At 34.7% G+C, this 27,630-nt stretch overlaps 1 protein-coding gene across 2 annotated transcripts in view; it reads right to left on the bottom strand.

Moving 5' to 3' along the window:
* Positions 1–5,427: 5,427 nt before the first annotated feature.
* Positions 5,428–27,630, bottom strand: part of LOC115211867 (partitioning defective 6 homolog beta) — an 80,533-nt gene continuing 58,330 nt past the window's right edge. Inside the window, exons 2-5 of one of the 2 annotated variants that reach the window (XM_036505862.1) lie at positions 21,299–21,524; positions 11,710–12,306; positions 6,652–6,752; positions 5,428–5,695 (exon numbers count right to left, since the gene is read on the bottom strand). In XM_036505862.1, coding sequence (XP_036361755.1) covers positions 6,691–6,752; positions 11,710–12,306; positions 21,299–21,524 — 885 coding nt within the window. In that variant the 3' untranslated portion in view covers positions 5,428–5,695; positions 6,652–6,690. The remainder of the gene's footprint in view (positions 5,696–6,651; positions 6,753–11,709; positions 12,307–21,298; positions 21,525–27,630) is intronic. The other variant, XM_029780603.2, reaches the window with a different exon arrangement.

Raw genomic sequence — 27,630 nt, 5'->3', positions numbered from 1 at the left:
TAATGCTGTTACTTCCATAAGTTGGTCCAACAGTTTGGTGCCTCTGTGGTTACGTCTTCCTAGAGCATTTCTTTTACAGTTAGTAATACTGTTTTGTCAGTCAGTGGCCATGAGGTTCAGCTGAAAAGTTCAAAGGCCAACCAAGATACTATCATGAAATGTGACCAAACAAAGTTTAGTTTTCAACATAGTCCCCCTTCCGGTTCACATACTTCATGTCAGGTGTTGCAGTGTTTGGACCCATTGGTGAAGAAGCTGTCATCCTGTTGGTCATAAAAGTCATCAACACCAGAAATTACATCATCATTACTGCAATACTCATCCCCAGCTAAGTTTTTTTTTTTATGTTGGGAAACAGATGATAGTCAGATGGGACCAAATCAGGAGAATAGGGAAGGTGACCAACCAATTCAAAGCCACAGTCATGCACAGCAGCCATTGAAACCGAGGACTTGTGTGCTGGAGCATTGCCCTGATGAAACAAAACCTCTTTCATCAGTTTTTTTGGGTGTTTGGTCTTGATAGCCTTTCATAACTGCCTCAAAAATTTGGCATAGTATTCTCCATTGATAGTGTAGCCCTTTTGAAGATAGTCATAAACACACCTTTTGTTTCCCATAAAACTGAGGCCATCACCTTCCTTGTAGATGAAGTGACCATGGCCTTTTTGGAGCATGTGATAAGGGGTGTTTCTACTACATGGATTGTCTCTTTGTCTCAGGCTGAAAGTGGTGAAACGAACACTCAGCCTGAGTCAGGAATGCTCAAGGAAACCCAGTGGATCTACCTCAAACAATGTTACATTTCCTATGATCTAATCAGCTTGGTATACTTTTGATCAGGTGTCAGAAGACATGGTACCCATCAAACAGAAACCAACGTCATGCCAAGTTCATTGTGCAGAATATTCCAAATTCCCTCATGGGATATTCTAATAGCATTGGTTATTTGATTTATAGTCAATCACCTGTCATCCATCACCATGTGGTAAACACAATGTTTTCCTCAGTGGTGGCAGTTAAAGGACCTTGGGTCACCTTCAAGATTATCTCTTCCCCTCCTAAATTTAACTGCTTACTTTTGCAGTATTGATAAAGCTGGAGCATCATCCTCTAATGTAGTAATAGTATCAGCATGAATCTCAGGGGGGGGGGGGGGGTTAAACCCTTTTTTGCAGGTATTTGATAACACCATGATGCCAAATTTTGTCCATTTTCAAGAGAAGTCACTACTAGTTATTTTTGAAATGTTCTTTGAGCAGTCAGCTGAGTTTACCTGGAAAGAAACAATACAGTTATTAAGAAGTGTTGAAATTAATGCATACCAGATTTTATACCTCTTCATTGTCAACCTATGAACTTTTCAGCCCACCCTCATATGAACCCTTCTTGGACTACCTGATTGAATGTATGAGTGACCAACCCATGTCCTACTTTGCTGGATATTTTCAGGACCTCAGCAGCTGTCATTGATAGTTTGACTACTTTCTCTATCTTCATATCCTTAATTGCCCTTTCAACATTATAGCTGCCAACTTCAATAGTTGGTTCTTCTTTTAAGTCAACTTCTACACATTCTCTTCAGCAACCTCCCGCTCTAACATTTCCAAAGCTTTTCCTTTTCAGTAACAATATCATTTTGAACACATTTTACCCCAATAACATCCAAGTTCACATTGATACACACACAACTCTAATCTTCCTGTTGCAAGATAGCATTATCAAGCTCCTTATTTTCAGCATCTCTCCACATTATGTATACTTGATGCCTAGCTTCTCTTCTAGTTACCCGATATTTTCTGGTCTCACTTTCCTTCCAATCTTTCCAGGCTTTTTCTCAGTTTCTATGGTTTTGTCTACTGTTCCATTTACCTCCATGCTGCTGTGGCATGGAAGTGAATGGAACATTAAGTAGACAGCAATATGGTGAAGATGTTTAAGTTCCCTGTTCACACTGTGACTGGTCATTTCCCACTTTCAATGACCTCTGGCATAAAAAAATTTCTTACTTGAAAAATAGATAAGGGTTAGTGACTGAAAGGCGACAAAGTGGCAGAAAAATTAGCACGCCAGGCAAAATGCTTAGCAGTATTTCGTCTGCCATTACATTGTGAGTTCAAATTCCGCCAAGGTCGACTTTGCCTTTCATCCTTTCGGGGTTGATTAAATAAGTACCAGTTACACACTGGAGTCGATATAATCAACTTAATCCGTTTGTCTGTCCTTGTTTGTCCCTTCTGTGTTTAGCCCCTTGTGGGTAGTAAAAAAATAGGTTAGTGACTGAAAGCACATTTAAAATCCTGCCTCACACAACTCCCTGTTCAACCGACATGGCAAAAAAAAAAACACACACATTAAATGAACACATGCTTCTTGAATGTGAAGAATTTTGCTTAAGCTCTCTTTCATTTTAACTCTTCTCAGTACATTTCTACTCACCTCAACTCCAGCATCTCTACAACCCCTCCTGAGCTATCTTTTATTTTGTCAGTGTTACTACTAATACTTGGTCATATGCTTTTCTTACTTAGTGATTAATTACTGTTAGTTCAACACGGCAGGATTGTATAGCTAAGAAGCCCACTAAGCCTGTCATGCGGAAATGTTATTTTAACGAGTTGTATCTATTTATCACCCAATGAAGCACATCTGCACCACTAGATGCTTCTGAACCAGTTGTTAAGTGTCCCACGTATGAGGGATCAATGCTAGACATGTTGAAACAATCATCGTGATTAATAATAAAAATTGTCATATGTTCCATCTTCTGACTTTCATTTACCATATATAATACATATATATATATATGTATGTATATATATGTGTGTGTGAGCACATCTTTGTGCCTATGTCTGTTGCCCCACCACCACTTGACAACCTGTGTTGGTTTGTTTATGTTCCCATAACTTTTCAGTTTAACAAAAGAAACCAATAGAATAAGTACCAAACTAAAAAAAAAAAAAAATACTGAAGTTGATCTGTTCAGCTAAAACCCTTCAAGTAATGCTCAAGCATAGCTGTAGTCCAATGACTGAAACAAGAAAAAGAAAAAAAAAACAAATAAAAATTACACTGAAAAGTTCCAAGAGCAGAACATGGTAAGTGTTGTCTTCCATACTTGTAAACTATATTGGTCTTCTGTTATTCTTCTGTTCCGCAGCATAGTAATGTGGCTTTTTAATATTCTAAACATTAAATCAGCTTTTACCTATTTAATAAAACCATATTGGTTTTTCAGTTACAGAAGCATATATTTTTGAAAATCCCTCCATATATCACTGTAAGCTCCCCTTTTTTCTTGTGCTTCCTTGAATGTTTTAACAAAATCACTTTGTAGCCATTTGAGTGTGTTTCTTTTTTATTAACAAACCAAAATTAAATGTCCAAGATAAATGACTAGAAGTACTTTTTTAATAGTTTCTAATATCTTGTTTAGATGAGGTCAACAGTACATTTAAAACCTACCACCTTGAAACAACATTTATTTGCCAAAGTAATTTAAATAAAAAGCTGAAAATGTTGAGAGAGAGAGAGAGAGAAATGGCTAACATTCTTTGTGATATCTTCTCCCATTTGCAGTGTGTGATGTAAGAGAAGGTTAAAAAGAGAGTTCAGAATTAGTCAGCTTCAAACTTGACCTGAAATAGCTTCCTATTGCAATGAGTCACTCTACAAACCACAAAGCAAGTGAAAAACTAGAAACACAGAAGGCCAGCAGGATTATTAGAGTCATACATCAAACAAACCAAGAATTTCATTAAGCATTAAATAAACTCAAATGTAAAAATGCCTTAAATGGTCTGTATAGGCTTGCTTGCACAGAATTCGTTAAATATTTATCAATTAAAAATATACAAAAAACACAGCAAACATTAATAATAAAAAAATGGAAACAGGAGGCAATAACAATGAGCTTAATATTAGTGAAACTGTAAAATGAAATAAAGCAATGCCAATGGAGAATATATATATATATATATAAGGCGAATATATATATATAGGTGCAGGCTTGGCTGTGTGGTAAGAAGCTTGCTTCCCAACCACGTGGTTCCGGATTTAGTTCTACTGTGTGGCATCTTGGGCAAGTGTCTTCCACTATAGCCTCGGGCCAACCAAAGCCTTGTGAGTGGATTTGATAGATGGAAACTGAAAGCCCATATGTGTATGTATGTATTTGTGTTTGTCCCCATACCATCACTTGACAACTGATGTTGGTGTGTTTATGTCCCTGTAACATAGCAGTTCAGCAAAAGAGACCAATAGAATAAGTATTAGGCTTACAAAGAATAAGTCCTGGGGTCGATTTGTTTGACTAAAGGCAGTGTTCCAGCATGACTACATTCAAATGATTGAAATAAGTAAAAGATATATATATATGTATAAAATAAGTAAAAGAAGATATATATATATATGTATGTATAAAATGATTGATGAGGCATTTGCAATGTCAAGAGAATGGTTGGAAGTTTTTAAATATGTTCAGATTAAAGATCTAAAACATATTTTGATGGTAACATTCGTTTACCAAAAGCATTACAACAGACTTGAAAATTAGAAATTCTTCGTCACACATATTTATATTGACATCACAGGTTCCTTAAGTGATATAAAAAAAGGCAGTGGTCTTATATTGATATGAAAGAAAGAGCCCATTGTTTTTACAGACCCTTAAAAACTACCAAGACTGAACAGAATGCAAGTTGATTGCTGGAAAGACATACACAGAAGTGAATTTCCAGAGAACTCAGTATAGCATTTAGCATGGGGCTTGGCGGTGGAAACACAGTATGCATGAGTGATTTGGGAGCACTTGAGTGGAGGAGGCACAATATCAGCCAGCTGTACTGTAAGTAACAGTAGAAAAGAGAGAGAGAGAGAGAGAGGAAATGTCATGTTTGTGGACCAGAAAATTTAAAGTATGTTGGTGAATATTTTCATACCAATTAGTCAGGTGCTACCATCTCTATTTTCCTCTTTTGATAAAGTCTAGGATGTTTATGTGTACCAGTAGCACCGTCTCAGATGTGGGACCAATACCCTATGTAGGTCACATTTTGCATAAGGTTGGTAGTTGTTAAAGTTTAACATCTTAGCATTTAATCTGGCTCAAATATTCTACCTGTTTTATGTTCAAACCAGTTAGATCTGACCCCTCACACTTATCCTACAATGCCATTCTAAAATTGCACAATCATATTGAAATCTTGAAGGTATGAGATAATGTATGATTAATTACATGTGACAGAGTGATCTGAATGTTGAAGAGTTAAAGTTTTTTCAGGTCATGAAGAAGGGAATTCTTTACCATGATGAAGATGTGCAAAGAGAGATGCATAAAATCAGTGATTCTGATGTTTAGCATTTACAACAACTACAATAACCAATTTCTGTATAGAATATTTTTATTTAAAAAACAACAACACATCAGTTTGAAACTATAATATTTAATTCATTAGCAAGGAAATTAAAAGTCCTACATAGAGAAATGTGGCTCTATAATCTTGAAGAATGTTTCAGTTTATACAGCAAATGTTGCCCCACATCAAGAAATACTATGCTGCCACAATATTCAACCAACTTCCACACAGGCAGTAGACATCAAAACCCTAACCAGTATGCCAGACTATATCTCCTGAGAGGTTGATATTTTCTTTTACTTTTATTGCGATCTTCCAGTGGTTTGTCATAATCAGCACCTGCAAAGAAAGTTAAACCTCAAAATACCAATGTATGGCAAAGTTTTAGATGAAATGACATGATCACTAAATATATGGACAAACATAGCTATGATGATTAGTTGACAAAGATTAGAACAAAAAACCAGATCATAGAAAAATAAAATCCAAGCATGCATTTTTTTTTTCTTTTTGTTTCTTTTTACAAAGATGTAATAATATCTGGAATGGCTATGAAGAAATAGATTAAATTAGTTTAGTTAGTCCAGAGGTAAGCTATCAGCAAAGGATTATAAAATGATTAGTAATTTGTTTTGTCGGCATTTGTGCTACCTTGCATAAGATTTTTTTCAAGGATATTTAGATATTCTCCATATAATAGGAATGAATTTCCTTAAATTTATTATAAAAATATAGTTTTTTTTCCCCCTTTCACCATCAGATTTTCTCTTCATTTATTTCATTTTTTTTTTAATAATTGCTATTAATAGCTATTATTTCTAGACAAGCTGAGGTAAGCTGCAACCTCCAACAATTATTTAGCATAGGTAATTTAACAAGACTGGATTTTTATATTACTAAGATAAGAAAATAAGTGAAAAATCAATTGTAAAGTAAGGTTTGGCCAAGACTCATCATAACAGTGTCTTTTAGTAATTATCAAATATAAACTAGATTCAGGTGAACATCACATTTTGGAACTGCGATGATCTTTGATTTTGAATAGTTTGTTTACAAATTTTCAATATAAAATCTGATATTTTATTATTCTGAGAAGTATCAGTGAAAGACTTCTGGTTTTGGTTACATTTTGTGTCCTCTATTTTGACATGGAAAAATAAGAAAACTATAATGAAATCTGAAACTGTTTAGTAATCAATATTTTAGTTTAGCTAGTTTAAATGCAGTTAGTATTTACTGTGGCATCACTTAGTCAAAAATATAAATATATATTAAAAAATCTCTGCAATTGTTACCATGTATGATATATTAAGCTCAATAGAAATTCAGTTCAGTCAGCAAAGGATATTTTTGCTTGTTGGGAAGGGCAAAAAAATCTGTGTTCTGTATTCATAAACTGCAAAACATAGTTGTTATTTTAATGTCTAAGTTACAAAAGAAAAAAATAATAATTTGCATAATTCTGAGATACCAAACTTTAGTGAATAGAAAAATAGTTAATTTATCTAGCATTCTTAAAAATTTAATTTTTTTCAATGCCTTGCATTTGAAATATCAAGTATAATTAATAATAATTACTTGTTAGTTTCTGGTATGGGCATTACGATCTATATTAATAAAAGGAATGCAAATCAGGTTGTGTGATGTTCATAATTTTTCCAAGGACAATATTAGCCTTAAATAATGTTTGGTGGCAAGAGATAAAATATAAGCCCAGTTGTCCTTTCACAGAAACCAAAACAGACTGAAAATTGTTTGCTGAAGGGCAGAGAACTTAAATGGTTTATCTAGCATAGAAAATAGAAATGAACTAAATATTTTGGTTTAGAAAGTTTTATATTATAATTTTATTTGAAAAACAAAATATTTAAACAAACAAATAAAAAAACTTATTAAAAAATTTTTAATAATTCCTTTCTTTATCATTTTATTCAATGTAAATATTTCATTATATGAACCAAATCCCAAAAGGCCAAAAAAGTTTTCTTTAAATTTCTAATGCAGAAATAAAAATGTTAAAATTTTTTTTTAAAGAGAAAACAAAAATTGTAATAAATAAAAAAAAATAATAAAATTCAAATTAACAGTTATATCGAAATTTTCATTTTTAAATATTTTATTTTCCAGCTGCACCAAAGTTTGAAATATTCAAATAAAGAGGGGACGAAATCCATATCAGATACACTGAGAATGCTATGATTTTAGAATGCTGTCCAACTAGACTCTCTCTCTCTCTCATGTACACACACACACACACACACACACACAGTAACAGAATCTAAAAAAGTTTTGGCATCTTATCTGTAGACAAACAATTTTGCATTTAGTCAACATTTCAAGATTCTTATTGTTATACTTAGGGATAGCCATCTTCTGTCTCAACACATGTTGTCACATCAAGAATAATGAAAAACAAATACACAAACATAGCAATATAGTTTTTCAGAAATTATGATTTTTCTCTCAAAATGCACAAGAGCATCAGAGATTTAACAGATATGCTTTCCTTTGTTTTGCTATTTAAATATCAAATAGTGCACAAAAATTAACTGCTTACGGAGGCAGTAGTGGAATTATAAAAATATGATGAAGTGGGGCCATTTGAAAAAATAATATAATTCTCTTTATAGTCTTCACAATAAAAAATATAAATTTTATATTTTGTGCAGCCATTTGTTGCATTTCTTGGTTACATTTAACTAGCAGAGAATCTTATTTGTTATATTACACTATTTTTATCTGACATAAAAACATACATATTGTGTACAGCCATGGTCACGTATATATAACACAGTAGTAATTATATATGTAAATGTGCCAAAGAAAACAACCTTTTGAATATTGATAAAGTGCTGTAGTGATTTATGCCTTTATCAACACAAGTAGAATAAGTCTAACTGGGAAAGTTAATGCTTTTTGAAAGAGCAAAAGAAAAAAAGCTAATGAGCACTATTTCTATGTGGTATGTAATAATGTGTGATAACATGTCTTTCAATCTGATAACCCAAATACAAAATAGTCCCTAACTACGATATAAGGGGATATACACTCAGTGTGTATACATACATATGCCCTCATTCATCTATAACTACATGTATTGCATGCATATACACACACAAACAGCGAAAAGAATCTGAGTGAGTATACGCACAAGTGTGTATGTGTCCCCACTTCCTAAACCCTACAGTTTCTTGCTACACAAATCTAAACATACACACACGCTGGTTAGATACACATAACAGGAATATTGAACAGGAAAATTGATGTTATGAAAAATTTCTCTTTGGTAAACAAAAGGAAAATAAAATATGACAAAAAAAAATGAATGTAGTAAAAAGCAAAAATGATAAATAAACAAAAATTTATCATTTAGAGAGGCCAAAAGGAAAATGGATAATTAAATAGGGAATCACCTCAACCCTGATGAAAGATTATATATATATATATATATATATATAAAGACAGATAGAGCTATTTATAAACAGGAGTGTTTGGGGGTATAAATATAGCATTTTAAGTTGATATGTTTTAAACCAAGTTGATAGTGGAGCTATTACAACATATAATAAATAGACAGAACACAAGACAAACTACACACATGACTTATAAAGAAAGGAACAATCACATATAGACACACAGGCATGTCAGTGTATGTAATATGTATGTATATATATATATATATATATATATATATATATGTGTATATATAAAGTCAAGATGGGTAGATAGATAGCTGCATACACAACGAGTAAGAGAGAGTACAAGAAGGGACATATACATAGATGTTACTTGAAACACGACTGAGGAAGGAGTAAAACAGTAGATTCTACTGATGGAGTTGACATTTTACTGTCATAAAAATGGGTATCAACGCAAGTATGACATACAGGTAGCATAAAGACACTCGTACACACACAGGTAAAGATTATGGCACCCTAAGGGTAGAAACTAAACAATTTCTCACACACACACACACACACACACATATATGCAGACATACATACACACACACACACACACACACTTAAATGCCTGAGATGAGGAGTTGTTAAAAAGATTATAGTTTTCAGACTAACAATCTCATCTTCAGAGATAAAAGCACAAATATTCAGTATTTACATCTACACTAAGTTTTGATTTTGTTTATCTCTGGTCCATCATCAGTTATCTTATATATGGATACATACATACATAGCAGAAGATTGGATTTTTATAAAGGTACATTTATTTTTAAATCAAGGGTAGTAATACTCTTTAAATTAAGGGTAGTAATACTCTTATTCACTATACTATTAACACAGATTAGAAATAAAAGACTGTTAGTTCAAATCTAGTTTGGCACTTTCCACACATCAAGGTTAGACATCTGATGATAACTGATAAACTGGTTGAAACATAGTATAGATGTAGATGTTATAGAAAAATATTCTCATCTCTAGAAATGAGGTTAATAGTCTGAACTTATTATACATTGATTTACATATAATATTGTGTGTTTGATTGTGTGGGGGTACGTGAAATTATGTGCACTTTATATACAGTTAAAGTCACATATATGCATGAATGCAAATCAAATCATGAATACACACACAAAGAAAGAAGAGAAAATATGGTGGTGAATTGGGTAATATATATATATATATATATATATATATATATATATATATATATATATACATACACACATACATACATGCATGAACAGATGTAAAAATCAGGCAAACAGATGGACGCACATTTACAGATGAAAACATAGCACAACTGTTTACACATACATACATACATACATACATACACAGATAAACTAAATAAATAGATGGGCACTCTTTCACAAGAATAAATCTCGACAAATCATACACACACACAAATGTAGAAGACAAATGTGTGTGTGCATGTATGTACATACACACATATGAATGTAAAATAAACATGAATATAAACATGAATACATAGAAACATAAACTGGTGTGTATACATACACACAGCGTACAAATGTGAATTAAATAAACAAATATGTACACACAAATATAGAAAAAAATTGTGTACACATATATACATATGTAAACCAAATAAACAGATGTGTGTATACAATGTACAGATGTAAACCAAATAAACAGCTGTGTGTACACAATGTACAGATGTAAACCAAATAGATGTTTATGTATAAAGACATCTACAGATGAAAAAATAAAATTTAAAAAATGTGTGAATGCACACATACAGATGTAAATAAATGTGCTTGCATACATGTACAGATGTAAATCAAATAAACAGATGTGTATGTACACATCTACAGATGTAAACCAAATAAACACGTGTGAACACATTTACAGATGTAAACCAAATATACAGATGTGTGTATATATGGATGTAGACTAAACAAACAGGTGTGCATGTGTGTGTGTGTGTGTGTGTGTGTGTGTATACATACATACATTAATAAATGTATATAACCATGTTTGGTAAATGAAATTGAAAAGTAAGACATAGAAATAAATAGAAATTAAGAAAGATACTAATCAATTGTTTGTCTGTGTGCATGTGATTTAATTAATGCGTGTATGTAAAGCTATGTAGTATGCATACCTATATATAATATAAATATGCATTTGTGTGTATGTGTAGTTGGTGCATGCATGTTTCAGTGTGTGATAGTGTTTGTAGTATGAGGTATTATTATACTGTGTGTCAGTGTGTGTGTATTTAATTATATAAAGTTAGATACCCATTCTCACATGATGAAACATAATGAGATGAACATGTAAATGAATGAAGGCTCGACATTAGTTTTAACACGCTTAGTAAAACGCATTTAGTTTAAGACAGCTTCTCTCTGACCCCACTGTCCATTTGTGTTGGTAAATTATAGAGAATTTTTGAAGGGGGGTGGGAAGGAGGAAGAGGGGAACAATAACAATGCCAACAGCAATAACTCCACTCATCACCAGAATGTACATATACATATATATATATACACATACATGTATATATATGCATACATATTTGTGCTTGTATATATATATATATATATATATATTATATATATATATACATGTGTGTGTATATATACATATATATATATATATATACATGTGTGTGTATATATATATATATATACACACACACACACATATATGTGTACATACATACATATGTGTGTATATACATAGATACATATGTGTGTATACATGTGTATACATGTGTGTATACATATATATACATGTGTATTTATACACACATGTATATATACATACATGTGTAAATACATATATATACGTTTATTATTTTTGTTTACTTTCCCACCATCCCTCACAATACAACCACAGGACCGTCTTTATCCTTCTCTTCCTTACTAAGGAGCTCCTGTACATCATCTTCGTCATCGCTGTCATAGGACTTCCCCGATTGTTGAGACTGCTGTGACTTATTCGACAGCTGGGAATGGCGGCCATAGCCACCTCGTTGTGGAGCCAAAGTCATTCGCTGATTCACAGGCTTAACAGTGATAATCAGATTAGCGCTGTTTGCAACCATCATGTCCGTGACCTGGTCAAGAGTCTTGCCCATCACCTCGATACCATTCACTTCCAAAACCTCATCATTCACAGCCAGAAGGCCAGTGCTTTCAGCAAGGCCTCCTGGAACTAGACGAGAAATGAAAATTCCAGGTACTTTTTCCACCCCAGAGGTAGTCACACGGAAGCTAGTACCATCTCGTATGTAAAATCCCAATGGTTTATCAGAACCATTTTTCATGAGTTTCACACGTCTGTGTGTCTCTGGCACAATATCAACATCAATAATAGCAGAGACACGGCGGAATTCCTCAGGCATACCAATCCTAAGACGTGGCTTTGGTGATGCCTCTCCAGTTCCTATCAACTTTGAAATTGGATTTTTCCTTTTCATTGGTCCTGAGCCATAACCATTCACTTCACCATAACTCTCACCTGAAAAACAAAAAAATACAATAAAATAAAAGAAAGAATAGAATAAATAAATAAATAACAACAGATGAGATAAGCATAAAACTAAATTTAGTGCGCTCCAGAAAACAGAATACTTAGAAAAAACAACAAAAAAAAACAACAGATAAATAAGTATATTTAATTTGTGTAAACTTAAATGAACAAGAAAACTTAATTAAGCAAGATAATGGTACAAGTAATGATTTCTTATATTTTCAAAAGGCCGCAGACTTTTAGATGATTTAATTGATCTTGATATCAGCAAGACATTACAAGAGAACACAAACTGAAAGAAGTGAAAGATTTCTAGTATCTTGTAGCCTACTCAGTAAAGAGTATTAAAGCTTTATCACTTAAACTTGGTTAGTATCCAACAAAATGGCAACAATAGAGAAATCAAATCTAAATCAAGACCTGAAACTTAAATTCGTCGAAGGAACAATAGTGTGCCAATGTATGGAGCAGGAACAAGACTCTTAACAAAAGCATGATAAAATTGGTTACATGATACCTACACATTACTATAAAGCTCAATATGTCAGAGGTAACATGAACAAATACTGAACTTTAAGGCAATTTACTCCCAGTAACATCTGCATTATGTTAATAGAAATTAGGGGTCTTTAAAAAAGATGTAAAATCTTGTACAGTCTAAGCATGGTTGGTTCTAAACAAACTAGATGACTGGAAATCAACCCTATCAGACAACCTTAAGACAAATTTTTTTTTGTGCAACAGTAGTCAGTCCTTTTATATGGAGCAACAAACTAGATGCTTACCAAAAAACTGTAATCCAAGCTAGATGGAACAGACACCTGAATCTTAAGAGCAGTATGGAGAACTCATCCCACCAAGAAACAACCTAATTGAGATTTCTTGCCTGTTTCCACCATTATAAGGGAAAGGCACTTATGAATTGTGGGACATTGCTAGCAAGCCAAACAAGAGCTGGCAAGTGCCCTACAGCTATGGATGCCAAAGCAGGTCATCTGAAGAGAATGTATGTATATCAGCTCACCAGAGAAACTGGCTATATATCTGAAGACCTTCCTCAATTGATGCAAGACTGAGAGGGCTAGTGTGTGGGGGTTAAAAATGCATGAGCAAATACGATCAGATGATGATGATGTGGGAAATACAAAGATGAAGTAGTACATCTGTTGTGACTATGAAAGCCAACTCACAGCTAAAGATTTATGCACACCAACCAACTAGTACAAGACACTAGGTTTACAAAATTTGCAAAATCAAGTTATTGCTTTGGACGATCATGCTTTCTGGAGGTTACTTGCTGGGAGCATCTGGGTTCACTCATTGAAAAACAAAACAAAATATGTACCTGGTACTTATCTTATATGAACCAGAGTGATATATCTTCAGGCCAAGAGTGAAACTAAACAGTTATTAACAATGATTAAAACTAACAATCAGAGGTACTATGAGATTGCTTGACCTGCTGGATATATCAGCCAGATCTTTCTCAAATTACACCCTGTCATCTGAAATGGGAGGACATATTGGATAATGTAAAATACACTTGAAAACAACATGTAATGGTCACTGGTGGAGCAGCTGCAATTATGGGTCTAATATATCAACATTGCTATGGCGCTAAACAACAGTAATAACAACAGCAACAGTTGTTTAATAGTGTCAGATGTACCCTGGAAATGTACCCATTGCTCTATAGCACTAGTTACATCTAATGACAAAAATTTTTATCAACTAATGTCATGTAGGTGGAGGCACATGGCCTTGTGGTTAGAGCAGTGGACTCGCGGTTGAGGGATCATGGGTTCAAATCTCAGATTGGGCGATGTGTGTGATTATGTGTGAAACACCTAAGTTCCACGTGGCTCCAGCAGAAGGTAATGGCGAACTTCTGCTGATTCTTTCGCCACAACTTTCTCTCACTCTTTCCTCCTGCATCTAGCAGCTCACCTGCGACAGACCGGCGTCCCGTCCAGGTAGGGAACCTATATGCCAAGGAAACTGGGAAACTGGCCCTATGAGCCAGTCGTGGCTCGAGAAGGAACAAACAACAATGTCATGAAGATGAAAAAGTGAATCTGCTCTCTTTGGATAAAACAACATTATTTGCAGGTAACATTCGCAGAAAATATGACACTGCTTCTCAACATGAATTATTGCTCCTTATGTAAAATTAAATCATTTCATACATAAGCAGAAGGAAACACTTGTTGCAGATATATTTAATCTCTGAGTAGTTAATCCAGTACCTTATCCACCTGGCTATATCATATCTACAAATTATTGCATGAAAACTTAGCAAAGTGGACAATATTAGTAAGACAAAAAATATTAGATTCACAACCTTAATAATCATTATGGAAATAATTAATTAAAAAAAATTAAACAAAGGCAAGGCAATCCTAAAATTTTAATTAAAATTAATTAAATAAGCAATGAAGTCTGACTTTTCATCACCATCATTATTCGATAGTGGTCGAGACAATGGAATTTACTATGTTACGCCAGACTTCACTTTTAGTATGATGACATCTTACAAACCATTAAAAACTATAGTGAATATAGTTTCTCTTGTTTCATGTAAAAACATCAAATGTAATTATTACAGAGCAAAATGTATACAGTTAATTTGCTCTGGAATTTATGTCTACCATCATCATTTATTTTACGCATTAAAATCATACCAAATCTCATTCTTTCCTCTTTATCATTTATCAGCATTTTACATTATCTTTTCCCTATTGGCATGAGCTGGAGAGCTATTCTGAGGTAGTGTTTTTTGGATGGATGACATTCCTGTAACCAACCTTAAATCATTTCCCGGTCAGGTAATATTTCCCCTTGATATGATTTTTTTGTGGAATACTAGAAATGAACAAAATTGCTTGTATGATGGTGATACTTGCTTGTAGCTATCTGGTGATGTCAAGACAAAGACACACACACACACACACACACACACATGGCTAGTCCACATTACTCCATAAGGAGCAATGAATGGGTCCATTTCCCAGTTTCTCTGATATATATATTCTTCCTTGGATGAGTTGCCAATATGTTGCAAGATTACCCACTTTTACCAGATGAGTGGATTGGAGCAACATGAAGTATTTTGCTCAAGAATACAACACATCACCCAGTCCATGAATCAAAACCACAATTTTGCAATCATGAGTCCAACACCCTAACCACTAAGCCATGCAAAGATGGGCTTCTTCTAGTTTCCGTCTACCAAATCCACTCTCAAGGCAATAGTAGATGTTTGCCTAAGGTACCACGCAGTGAAACTGAACCCTCACATAGCTCATAAACAAGCTTCTTCTTAACCACATAGCAATGCCTATGCCTATATGGAATGTTTCTAATAATTCACATACTTTGAATGAGTTTGATTTTGACCAAAGTATGAACACTCAAAAGAAACCACCTTCCTCACTGTACAGTACAAACTACTTTAACTACTTTGCTAGTTTTACTTAATGGCTTTTTTAACATGTCTATATACACCAGTTTAGTTAAAGTAAAGCTGTCCCAGTGGTTTTATTAATTTAGTTCAATGCCACAATTTGGTACTTAGGTGCCTTTAACAACAATGTCCACTCTGTCACAAGCATTGGACCAAACCAGGTCCCCAGTCTGAAAATATCGAGATATTTCTTGCTTACTCTCACCAGTCTGCAAAAGGTCATGTGCACTGTCTTTCCTACTCTCATTAAACCATAAAAAAATTAAATATCTGTTTTAATGAAGCTTTCAGTTCATTCCCATAAACAATTCTGAACACAAAACTACTAAAAGTTATTCAAGCTTATGTTATATGTGAGGTTTCTGAAAAGATAAAATCATTATTATTACATTTAGCAGTATTTTTATAAGGAAAAAGTTTGACAGTGACTTTCAAGTTTTGTTGTTTGTTGATTTAGCAGACAGTCTGAGGAAGCCAATGAACAATAAAATCCAAAGTTACTGACTATTTTCTTGTAAAAATAAATTTTGATATTCTACATAAATATTACTGAGTGACTCTCCAATTAATGTGTATATAACAATACATTACAACTATTGTGTGTATAACAATAAGATATAACTAAGAATGTAACATTCAAATGTGTTTAGCCCCAGGTTAGCTCTGATCAAGGATTAATTATCATTCTATTTAACAGCATTTCAATATGTTGCTGATGTTATCTTTAGTCTCAGGTCAACCCTGATTGAACAAAGCCTTAAATCAAGAACATTCCAGCACTGACCAAACTATCTTTTTGTATATCCATGAGATCATCTAGTGTCCTTCCCTTTTTTGAGTGGGGTATGGCAAGATCTGAGTAAGATTTGATTGCTATTTCTAAAAGTTTGTTCAATCACATCGTACCTGCTTCTCTCAGTGGTTCAACTTGGTGGATTGGAAATATAAGTAAAGTTGCTTAAGCATCTTACTTCAATCCACAGTACTTTCACTCACAATCTAAACTTATGAGCTAAGAACCAAGACACGTATTTTACAATGCCACTGTATCTGTAAGTAATCTGCAATCAATAATATGAGTTTTCTAATCTTCTATATTTTGGAATCAAACATTTGAAGTAAAATAACCAAGTTATAGATTTTGAGTTCATATATACACAACAAGCATTTTTGTTATACTAAGGAGAGCAATTAATTCTTTAGAGTAGATTCTTAAGCAGAATTGAGGAATGTTTAATGGTATAGGGAAGATTTCTGTCTTTCATCTGCCAAATACTTCAGTATCTAGAACTTAACACCAGTTTAAGAAACCTCAGCAAGTTAAGGAGACATCATCTCTCTATATATAAGCGGCAAAATATCTGTGTGTGTGTGTGTGTGCATGTCCTTTATACAAATCCACAATTTTTCAGTTAGAGGGCTCACACTTTCTATGGTGATTCAAAACCGTCCAAGAGTGGTCATGCACATCTTTACATTTCCCCAGTCACCCCGCAAAGCCATTAAAAAAATCAATAGAAGTGACTTTTTTGTGAATTTTCTATCCAAAATCCAATCAAAATGCCCGAAACTTGATACGCCAATTGAAAGCTTGCTAGCTGTATGTGATTGGTCGGAGATTTGGACAGTACTCGCATGTATGTGCACATGCACGCAGCTGTATATGCATGCACTAGCACTATGACCCGGCATAGTGCTAGTTGTAACTATTGTTAGACAACAATAAATTCTATAGTAACTCAATATGTGTGTGTGTAAATTATGATTTAACTCCTTGGTTTTAGGAAGGGCATCCAGCCATAGAAATCATGCCAGAATAGGCAATTGGAATTTGGACAGCTCCTTGTTAACCAGCTCCATGTCAAACTGTCCAACCCATGCCAGCATGGAAAGTGGACATTAAACAATGGTGATGAAAAAATAAACATACACAATTCTAATAGCTCTACAGAAGCTATAAGATGTTGCACAAGCACTCAGCTCAGAGTTCACTGTTTCTTATAGCAAAAAAAACCATAGTCTAATGAAGGTGATTATATAACTCCTGTTCTTTTGCAATTGATTTATTGATATTACGCACTGTACTCTCCTGACAATGTCAAAGCATTAGAATATTGAGTTTTAACAACTGGTTGTTGGTATCACTATGCTTAAGGGAAATCAATGTGTGCGTGTGTCTGTGTGTATACATACACACAAGACAGGGTTCCACACAACGTCACAACCACAAGGCATTTGTCAGCCCAAGGCTATAGTAGAAAATGCCATAGGTACTGTGAAGTAGGACTGAACCAGAAACCACATGATTGTGAAGTGAACTTCATACCCACACAGCTATGCCTGTGTCTCTAATTAAAACCAGGAAATTATATAGCTATTTCATAAGAGTCAATTTTTATCATATTAAATATGTCACCATATTAGTTACACTCTAGAAGAACAACAGGAAAATACCGATGTTTCATTTTCTTGCTTATCCATTTCACCAACCCATAATTCTATACATTTTATAACCCAATTATTATTTCAGCAATGTTTATAAGAATCATTGTTTGACTTTACTGATAAAAGTAAAAATCAAATATTCAAGACATTTTTAGGAATGCCTTTCTAAAAGACAACACAAAATCCATAAAACAGATACCGGCTATTGTATTGATTCCTTTTATTCTAAACACTGAAGTTACATCAAGTCATATTGCAGTATACAAATCTATATAATGGTACCAGAATAGACACAACCCAATGGCTGAGACTAGTAAAAGAATCTCAGTAAGCCACCAGTTATTTATATGGTAGTATACTCATATTTATTGATTCTCAATCCTCAAAATAGCCTGTTGGATGAACAAGAGATATGCTCTTTCTGTCACAATGAGGCTGTGTGGTTAAGAAGTTTGTTTCCCAACCACATGGTTTTGAGTTCAGTCCCACTGTGTGGCACCTTGGGCAAGTGTCTTCTACTACAGTTTTGGACCAACCAAGGCCATGTGAGTGGATTTGATAGAGGGAAACTGAAAAGAAATTTGTCATATATTCTCTTATTCTTTTACTTGTTTCAGTCATTTGACTGCAGCCATGCTGGAGTACCACCTTTAGTCAAACAAATCGACCCCATGACTTATTCTTTGTAAACCTAGTACTTATTCTATCGGTTTCTTATTACCAACCCGCTAAGTTACAGGGATTTAAACACACCAACATCAGTTGTCAGATGATGGTGGGGGGACAAACATATATACACATATATATATGACAGGCTTCTTCCAATTTCCGTCAACCAAATCCACTCACAGGCTTTAGTTGACTTATTCTATTGGTATCATTTGCTAAACTGCTAAGTGATGGGGACGTAAACGCACCAGCATCAGTTGTCAAGTGATGGTGGGGGGGGGGTATAATTACAGACACATGCACAGACACACACATATATATATATATATATATATATATGATGGACTTCTTTCAGTTTCTGTCTACCAAATCCACTCAAGGCTTTGGTCAGCCTGAAGCTATAGTAGAAGACACTTGCTGAAGGTGCCATGCAGTGGGACTGAACCCAGAACCATATGATTGGGAAGCAAGCTTCTTTATTTTATTAAATTTGCCATAAAGGCAGTACATAGAGTAAGGAAGCTTGTGGGTTGGACACGGACATTAATGAGATGAATGATAATGATACAAGGATGATAAGGATGGGAGAAGACGAAAAGCGCCTGCCGACTTTTGCTTCTCTAAAACATTGTTCTTTTAAAGTATCATATCGAGGCAATAAACCTCTTACACAGTTCAAAAACAAAGAAAAGAAAAAACACATTAATGAGGCAATAAACCTCTTACATTTTTGCTATACAAAAACCTTTTGAGGCAATAAACCTTCTTACCACACAGCCACGCCTGCACCTATACATATACATACATACATATATATATATGTATGTATGTATGTATATATATATATATGGGTGGCTTATTCACAATTTTACAACTTAAAGGCAGAAATATAGATGTCACTAATGTAACAAAGGAATGCAAAATCATCGATGATCTGGCTATGCCTGCTGCTATAGGAAGCTTACCTCCCCTGTCAGTCATTAAGATAGTGCTTTTCATGGCTATTGAATTATTTTGGCTTTTATTTCTAGCAATACTAGTGCTGATTAGTACCCTTAGTCACTTTAGTGACGTGTGTGTGTGTGTGTTTTTGTCTTGACATTATGTGATTGTTGTAAGTGAATATCATTCATTTCCAATATTCTGCAACATCACATCTGATCATGGGAAAATATTACCTTTCTTGGAAACAGGTTAAGTGTTAGCAACAATAAGGGTATCCAGCTATAAAAATCTGCCTCAATGACCTTAGTTCAATCCAAGCAAGTATGGGAAAAATGGACATTAAAACGATGATAATGATGATGGTAATCCTTATCATTTAGTTCATCATTTAATCTCCATCTTCCACACTGGCATGGATTGGAATGTTTGGCAGGATCTGATGGGTCCAAGGACTGCATCATATTCCAGTGTCTGCATTTTGCATAGTTTCTATGGCTGGGTACCCTTCCTAATGCCAACCACTGTACAGTATGTATTGGGTGTTTTTTTTTATGCCACTAACACTGGAGAGGTCACCATGCATGTTGCAAGACTGTGAACCCCAAGGGAAGAGAACAGCTTTATGCTAAAAGATGAGTGGTTAAAATATGAGAGGGGAAGAAATCTCATGTAGAGGAGCTGCAAAGAGATAAATGGTGAGATGAGGTGTCCAGATGGCTCCTCAAGGTAGATAGAAAATCTACCTCAAGGTAGATAGAAACTTAATTAGGTATGGAAAGAGAAGTTACATCTTTACAGCTGTTTCAAATGGTCAATGAACTCTATATTCATCAATTTTCACAATCACAAATTGAGAAGCAATGTTCACACACACACAGGCAGGCAGGTAGATGGATAGATAGTTAGACAGACAGATAGTTAGATAGTCAGACAGACAGATAAACAGTTAGACAGACAGACAGATAAACAGTTAGACAGACAGACAGATAGATAGATAGTTAGACAGACAGATAGATAGATAGATGGATAGTTAGACAGACAGATAGATAGATAGTTAGACAGACAGATAGATAATTAGATAGTTAGACAGACAGATAGTTAGACAAACAGACAGACAAATAGTTAGACAGACAGACAGATGGTTAGATAGCCAGACAGACAGACAGATAGCCAGTCAGCCGGCCACCCAGTTAGATAGATAGATAGTTATCACTCGCTTTACCTCAATACAAATCCTAAGAGTGAAGGGAAGCAACTGAAAGACTATACCTAGTAAATACTGAACCAGCCCTAGTAAAGTGAACAAGTCTTAGTAAATAAAGAGAATGAGACTTTGTAGAAAAAGTGAACAAACTGTATCACTGACTGGGATTGATGTACATAATCCTGGTTTTGAATATTTATCAATTATTAATAAATTATCATTTATTAAACATCTAAAAACAAAAAAAAACTGACCTTTCCGCTGCACTTGTAGCCGTAACAATGGTCGAGCTGTAGAGACAGCCTTTAAATAATTGTCTTTATTATTAATAGGAAGCAGATCACCATGGGCTGGGTCTGTATAGGTAATCACAAATGGAATGCGATGAAGCTGATGAAGTTTTTCCACCAGTTCATGGAAGTCCTCGAACTGGTAGTTGCCATCTTTATCAATGGCAAATCGGCGAAATTCAGCATCAAACTGAAAGAAATACAAAGAAAAAGTTGAATAACATCATCATCAAATTAAATCCCATACGAATCATATTATTACATATATATATATATATGTTTATTATTTTTATTTTGCAATTTACTTAATCATCGGTATATTATTGTTATTTTATTTTTAATATTTCTATTAAATGTAATTTTCTAGATGGTGTAATTTAATTGTTCATTTTGAATTGATAAAAGGTGCTTTTTCTAAATTTATATATATATATATATATCATCATCATCATCATTTAGCGTCCGTTTTCCATGCTAGCATGGGTTGGACGGTTCAACTGGGGTCTGGGGAGCCGAAGGCTGCACCAGGCCAGTCAGATCTGGCAGTGTTTCTACAGCTGGATGCCCTTCCTAACGCCAACCACTCCGAGAGTGTAGTGGGTGATTTTATGTGCCACCGACACAGGTGCCAGACGAGGCTGGCGAACGGCCACGCTCGGATGGTGTTTTTATGTGCCACCGACACAGGTGCCAGACGAGGCTGGCAGACGGCCACGCTCGGATGGTGTTTTTATGTGCTACCGACACAGGTGCCAGATGAGGCTGGCGGACGGCCACGATCGGATGGTGTTTGTTACGTCCCCAAAGCACGGAGGCCAGTCTATGCGGTACTGGCTACGGCCACGTTCGGATGATTTTCTTGTGTGCCACCGGCACTGGTACCACAAGATACAAATTCCATTGATGTTCATCTATTTTGATTTGTTTTGATTTGATTTGATTTTCACTTGCCTCAACAGGTCTTCACAAGTGTCACAAGAAGGAAGGTTGCACAGGTGGACTGACTACGTCCCAGGTAGGGGCCACGGGTTATGGCCTGACTAGTCTTGCCGGGTCTTCGGATGGTGTTTTTATGTGCCACCGACACAGGTGCCGATGAGGCTGGCGAACGGCACGATCGGATGGTGTTTGTTGCGTGCCCACAGCACGGAGGCCAGTCGATGCGGTACTGGCTACGGCCACATTCGGATGGTTTTCTTGTGTGCCACCGGCACTGGTACCACAAGATACAATTCCATTGATGTTCATCTATTTTGATTTGATTTGATTTGATTTTCACTTGCCTCAACAGGTCTTCACAAGTGTCACAAGAAGGAAGGAAGGTATGCACAGGTGGACTGACTACGTCCCAAGTAGGGCCATGGGTTATGGCCTGACTAGTCTTGCCGGGTCTTCGGTTGGTGTTTTCATGTGCCACCGACACAGGTGCCAGATGAGGCTGGCGGACGGCCCGATCGGATGGTGTTTGTTATGTGCCCACATCACAGAGGCCAGTCGATGCGGTACTGGCTACGGCCATGTTCGGATGGTTTTCTTGTGTGCCACCGGTACTGGTACCACAAAGATACAAATTCCATTGATGTTCATCTATTTTGATTTGGTTTGATTTGATTTGATTTGATTTTGATTTATATATATATATATATATATATATATATATATAATATATATATATATATATATATATATATATCGTTGCTTTTATGTTAAACTGTTGTATGTTCAAATTTAGTAAATGCATTTTTAGGGTATTTAATTTTGCTCGCAATAGCTGGTACATTTGGTCAAACTATCATATCTTCAGCAGCTTCAGATGAAGATTGGACAGTGGTTTAGTATTTTGCAAAAGTGTAATAAGTCCCACATACAACATCATCATCGTTTAACGTCTGCTTTCCATGCTAGCATGGATTAGACGATTTGACTGCACCAGGCTCCAATCATGATCTGGCACACTCCGAGAGTATAGTGGGTGCTTTTACGTGCCATCAGCACGAGGGCCAGTCAGGCAGTACTGGCAATGGCCACGCCCAAACAGTGTTTTTATTTTTTTACGTGTCAGCTGTACACCGGCACAAGTGCTAGTAAGGTGACGCTGGTAACCATCACACTCGAATGGTGCTTAGTTTTGCAAAAATATTTCTGACTAAAAATATCATATATGCATAGAGTTTACGATTTCATGCACCCAACAAAGTATTTGTGTTAAGCTGAAACTGTTGCTAATGTAAAAAGAAATGGAATGGTGGAACTATTTTTTTGTTTTCCAAAAAAGCAACATTTTGGACTCATAATACTTTTGTATGATAGCAATGATATATAAACACACAAACACATACCATAACATAAAACATAACATACCATCACATAACACAAATAGATATTATATATTCCAGAATCTGTTACAATGGATTTTAAATTATTTGAAGTGGCATATTTGAAATTTTTTGTCTTTTTATATATGATGGAAGAAATGCAAATATAGGGTAGAAAGGAGTACTTAGTCATCAGAAACAACCTCTTTAGGTTGGATAGCACAATAAAATGCAGTCAGTATGTGCTATAGAGTGCTTGATGATAGGAAGGTCAGCTAACTGTAATAATCATACCGAAAAAAAAAGAGAGAGAGAGAGAGAAAAGGGGGGAGATTTGGGATAGTTTAGGACTGTAAAGACTCTTTCGTATTTTCAAAGATATCTCTTATGGAAGTGGTATGATAACATGTACCCAGTTTATACTGTTGAGTGGTTGGTGCTAAAAAGGGGTATCTAGCCATAAAACCATGCCAAAAATGACATACACAACAAAGGTGGCTAGCTTTCTCCATTATTATATGTTACTTTACTGTAGTTGCTGAAAAATGAGAACAAGACTTTTTGAGACACCTCCAACCTGCATTACTGTGGAAAAATAGACATAAAAGGAGAAAGAGGATGACAAATGACAACAACAATTATCATTGTAATGAGAACACTCAGAAGGTATTTTTCACTACTTTACTAAAACAATTTCTTTTTCATATATATAAAGTAACCACATCATTCCTTGGTACATTCCTGATCAATTATGTACCAGCCACTTGTGATATCAACAAATATGTAGCTAAATGATAACTATATTTAGTTCAGCAGCAGGGAATGAGGTGAATAGTGACTAAAACATCTAGATATATCCTGCAAGGTAACTTGTGGGAAAATTTCTACTTTCCTTTGTGTGGTATATTCAAGGTGCATTCTTCAACTCATGCTCTTGTCTTTCAGCAAAAAGTAGATGAATGATTTCTTTATCTTGCTGATGATGCAGGTTAACATAGGTTAGGGTAGTGAGTATTGAAAAGATAATTAAAAATAATTATGCCGTAAAGTAAAATATTATTTCGTTTTGGGATTTGGTTTGCAAGATTCTTTATATGAGTTCGTGTGTTGAAGCATATTCTGTTGTGTCTGGGGCGAGTAATTCTCTTTTTGTGCCTTATAATGTGCCTTACACTCACCGGTAAAATTTCCACTTATTTTTTATTTTTATTTTCCTAAAATTTTCGTTGCGTCTTGCAACCTTTTCAATAGTCAAAACTCTGTCCGTTATTTACACTGCATCCCCTTTTGTTTGTTTGTGCGCATGTGAGTGAGTCAGTGTGTGTGCCCATACATGCATGTATGTATGTGTGTGTTTGCATGTGTATGTATGTATATATGTGTGTAGCTGGCAGAAACGTTAGCGCGCCGGGCGAAATGCGTAGCCGTATTTCGTCTGTTGTTACGTTCTGAGTTCAAAAATTCTGCCGAGGTCGACTTTGCCTTTCATCCTCTCGGGGTCGATAAATAAAGTACCAGTTACGCACTGGGTTGATGTAATCAACTCAATCCCTTTGTCTGTCCTTGTTTGTCCCCTCTATGTTTAGCCCCTTGTGGGTAGTAAAGAAATATATATGTATGTATGTGTGTACATCTGTATGTACATATACTAAATATTAGTTAATGGAAAATATTTTTATCATTCCAGCAAATATGGAGTCAACTCCAAAGAAAAATTACACTTCAACTGAAGAAATCTTAATAAAACACCTCATCAAATCAGAGATTTAACTCTGTTTGCCAAAGTAAAGTTGAGAGAACCACTAAGTAAATGTACAATATTGTAAACAAGTGCATGTGAAAATTAGCATCATTTCCTCATATTTTTTTAATGTTAATTTTTCCATGGAATAATATAGACTAGACCTGTCTCACAGTGTCTTCTCATGAATTTCATCCTCTGATATGCAAAACAACAAACAATACAACCAGTTTTTCTTGTAGTGTATGTATTTCAGCTGGTGTTAACAACAAACAAGATGTGGACAAATATCGGTCTAATGTAAATAATTCCTCAACTCTTAAATATAGAACTACACACACACATTGTTGAGTAGTATATTCTTGGTCATGCCATATAACTGGGCTTACCCAGAAACATATTACTCAACAATATGACAGTATAACCACTCAGTTTTTCTTTTAGTGTACGCTGCTTCTTTCCGACTTTGAGCAACTAATAATGTATATATATATACATATATACATAATAGAAGATATTAAAAGAAGTAATGCCTTTTTCATGTGAGACTGCAAAGGTTTACTCTAATTATCAAGAAAACATTTTGATATTCAAGCTGAACAGGCTTTTAACAGAAAAACTGCAAAAAAGATTTTTTCAAAGATTAAAAGTTCAAGCAATCATTCATCATGATAATAGCAACTTAAAACAAGCTTAGCCTTCAGGAAATGACACTACAAGTTACAGCCTTGAATAAACCACTTATTGATATATTTATTTGTTATATCCTTTGTTAATTAACAAAAATTTAACAATTAATTATGTAATCTCCTTAAAGCTGAATAAAAGTCATCAAAAGTATATTTTTTAACATATCGAGGAAGAAAAAGAAACTAGAAACTTAAATTATTTTGACATTTAAAAACAGAAATTTCTCTATGGTAAAAAGCTTGCTTCCCAACCACATGGTTTTGGTTTCAGTCCCACTACTTGGCATCTTGGGCAAGTGTCTTCTACTATAGCCCCAGGCCAACCAAGGCCTTGTGGGTAGATTTAGCAGATGGAAACTGAAATATGCAAGTCATATATATATATATATATATATATATATATTATATATATATATATATATATATATATATATATATATATATATGTGTGTGTGTGTGTGTGTGTGTGTATGTATGTATGTATGTATATAGCCCGAAATGGTTGTGACTTCTGGAACTTGACTGAGGAAAGAAACCCATGAATGACTCGTCTTTTTTTGCCTGTCCTAATTTTTTCTCTTGTCCACCTTTGTATCGTCTATCTGTCAATGTTTTGATGTTCTCTATTGCGTTTTTGTTCCATTTTTATGTGTGCGTGTGTGTCTTTATGTCGGTGTTTGTCTCCCATCACTGCTTAACAATTGGTGCTGATGTGATTACATACCCATAACTTAGAGATTCAGCAAAAAAAGACTGATCGAATAAGTAATATGCTTTAAAAAAAATAAGTACAGGGGTCAAATCATTTGATTACAATTTATTCAAGCTTGTGCCCCAGCATGGCCACAGTCAAATTACTGAAACGAGTAAAAATAAAAGGCAAAAGATATCAAACTAAGTTACTTTTAACCAAGTACATAAGTAATCCTCAAAAAATATTTAGTTAAACTCTAATCACCATTATTTCTTTTACACCCATTTTTCCAGGTTGGCATATACCAGAAGGGTCTCATAATGTCTCACTACCTGTTGCAGTCCACATTTGTAAAGCTGTTGATGAGATGAAGGGCATACAGCTTAATCTTCAATCTTTAACTCTAGTTATGTTTTGAACAATAAAAATAGTTTTTTGTTCCATCTAAATATCAAAAAGACATTACCAGTAAGAAATGTCAACTAAATATGATTAATTATATCCATATTCTAATTAAGATTTCCATTTATGACTATCATAACTATCACATACATTGTCTTTCTTAGGTAAAAGGTGTGGTATGTGTTATCTTGATCTATTCCACTTTCAGTATTGATGACTATAGTCCTCAGCCTTTTTGTTGTACGTGTATAAAGAAAGAAAAAAAATGACATGGGTACAAACAGTAGTAAGCAAATCCATATACACAAACACACACAAAACACAGACATATGCATGCACACACCATAGAAAGTCAGAAAGGGACTAAATAGAACAGGAGGAGAAACATGGGCTAGGGAGTCATTGAAGAGGTCACAGGATGAGTGACAAAAGATTTCCAAACAAAGGACACTAAA

Source organism: Octopus sinensis, linkage group LG1, assembly GCF_006345805.1.
Source record: "Octopus sinensis linkage group LG1, ASM634580v1, whole genome shotgun sequence".
NCBI lineage: Eukaryota > Metazoa > Mollusca > Cephalopoda > Octopoda > Octopodidae > Octopus > Octopus sinensis.
The sequence above is the reverse complement of the archived record's forward strand: the minus strand, read 5'-3'. Positions and strand labels throughout refer to the sequence as shown.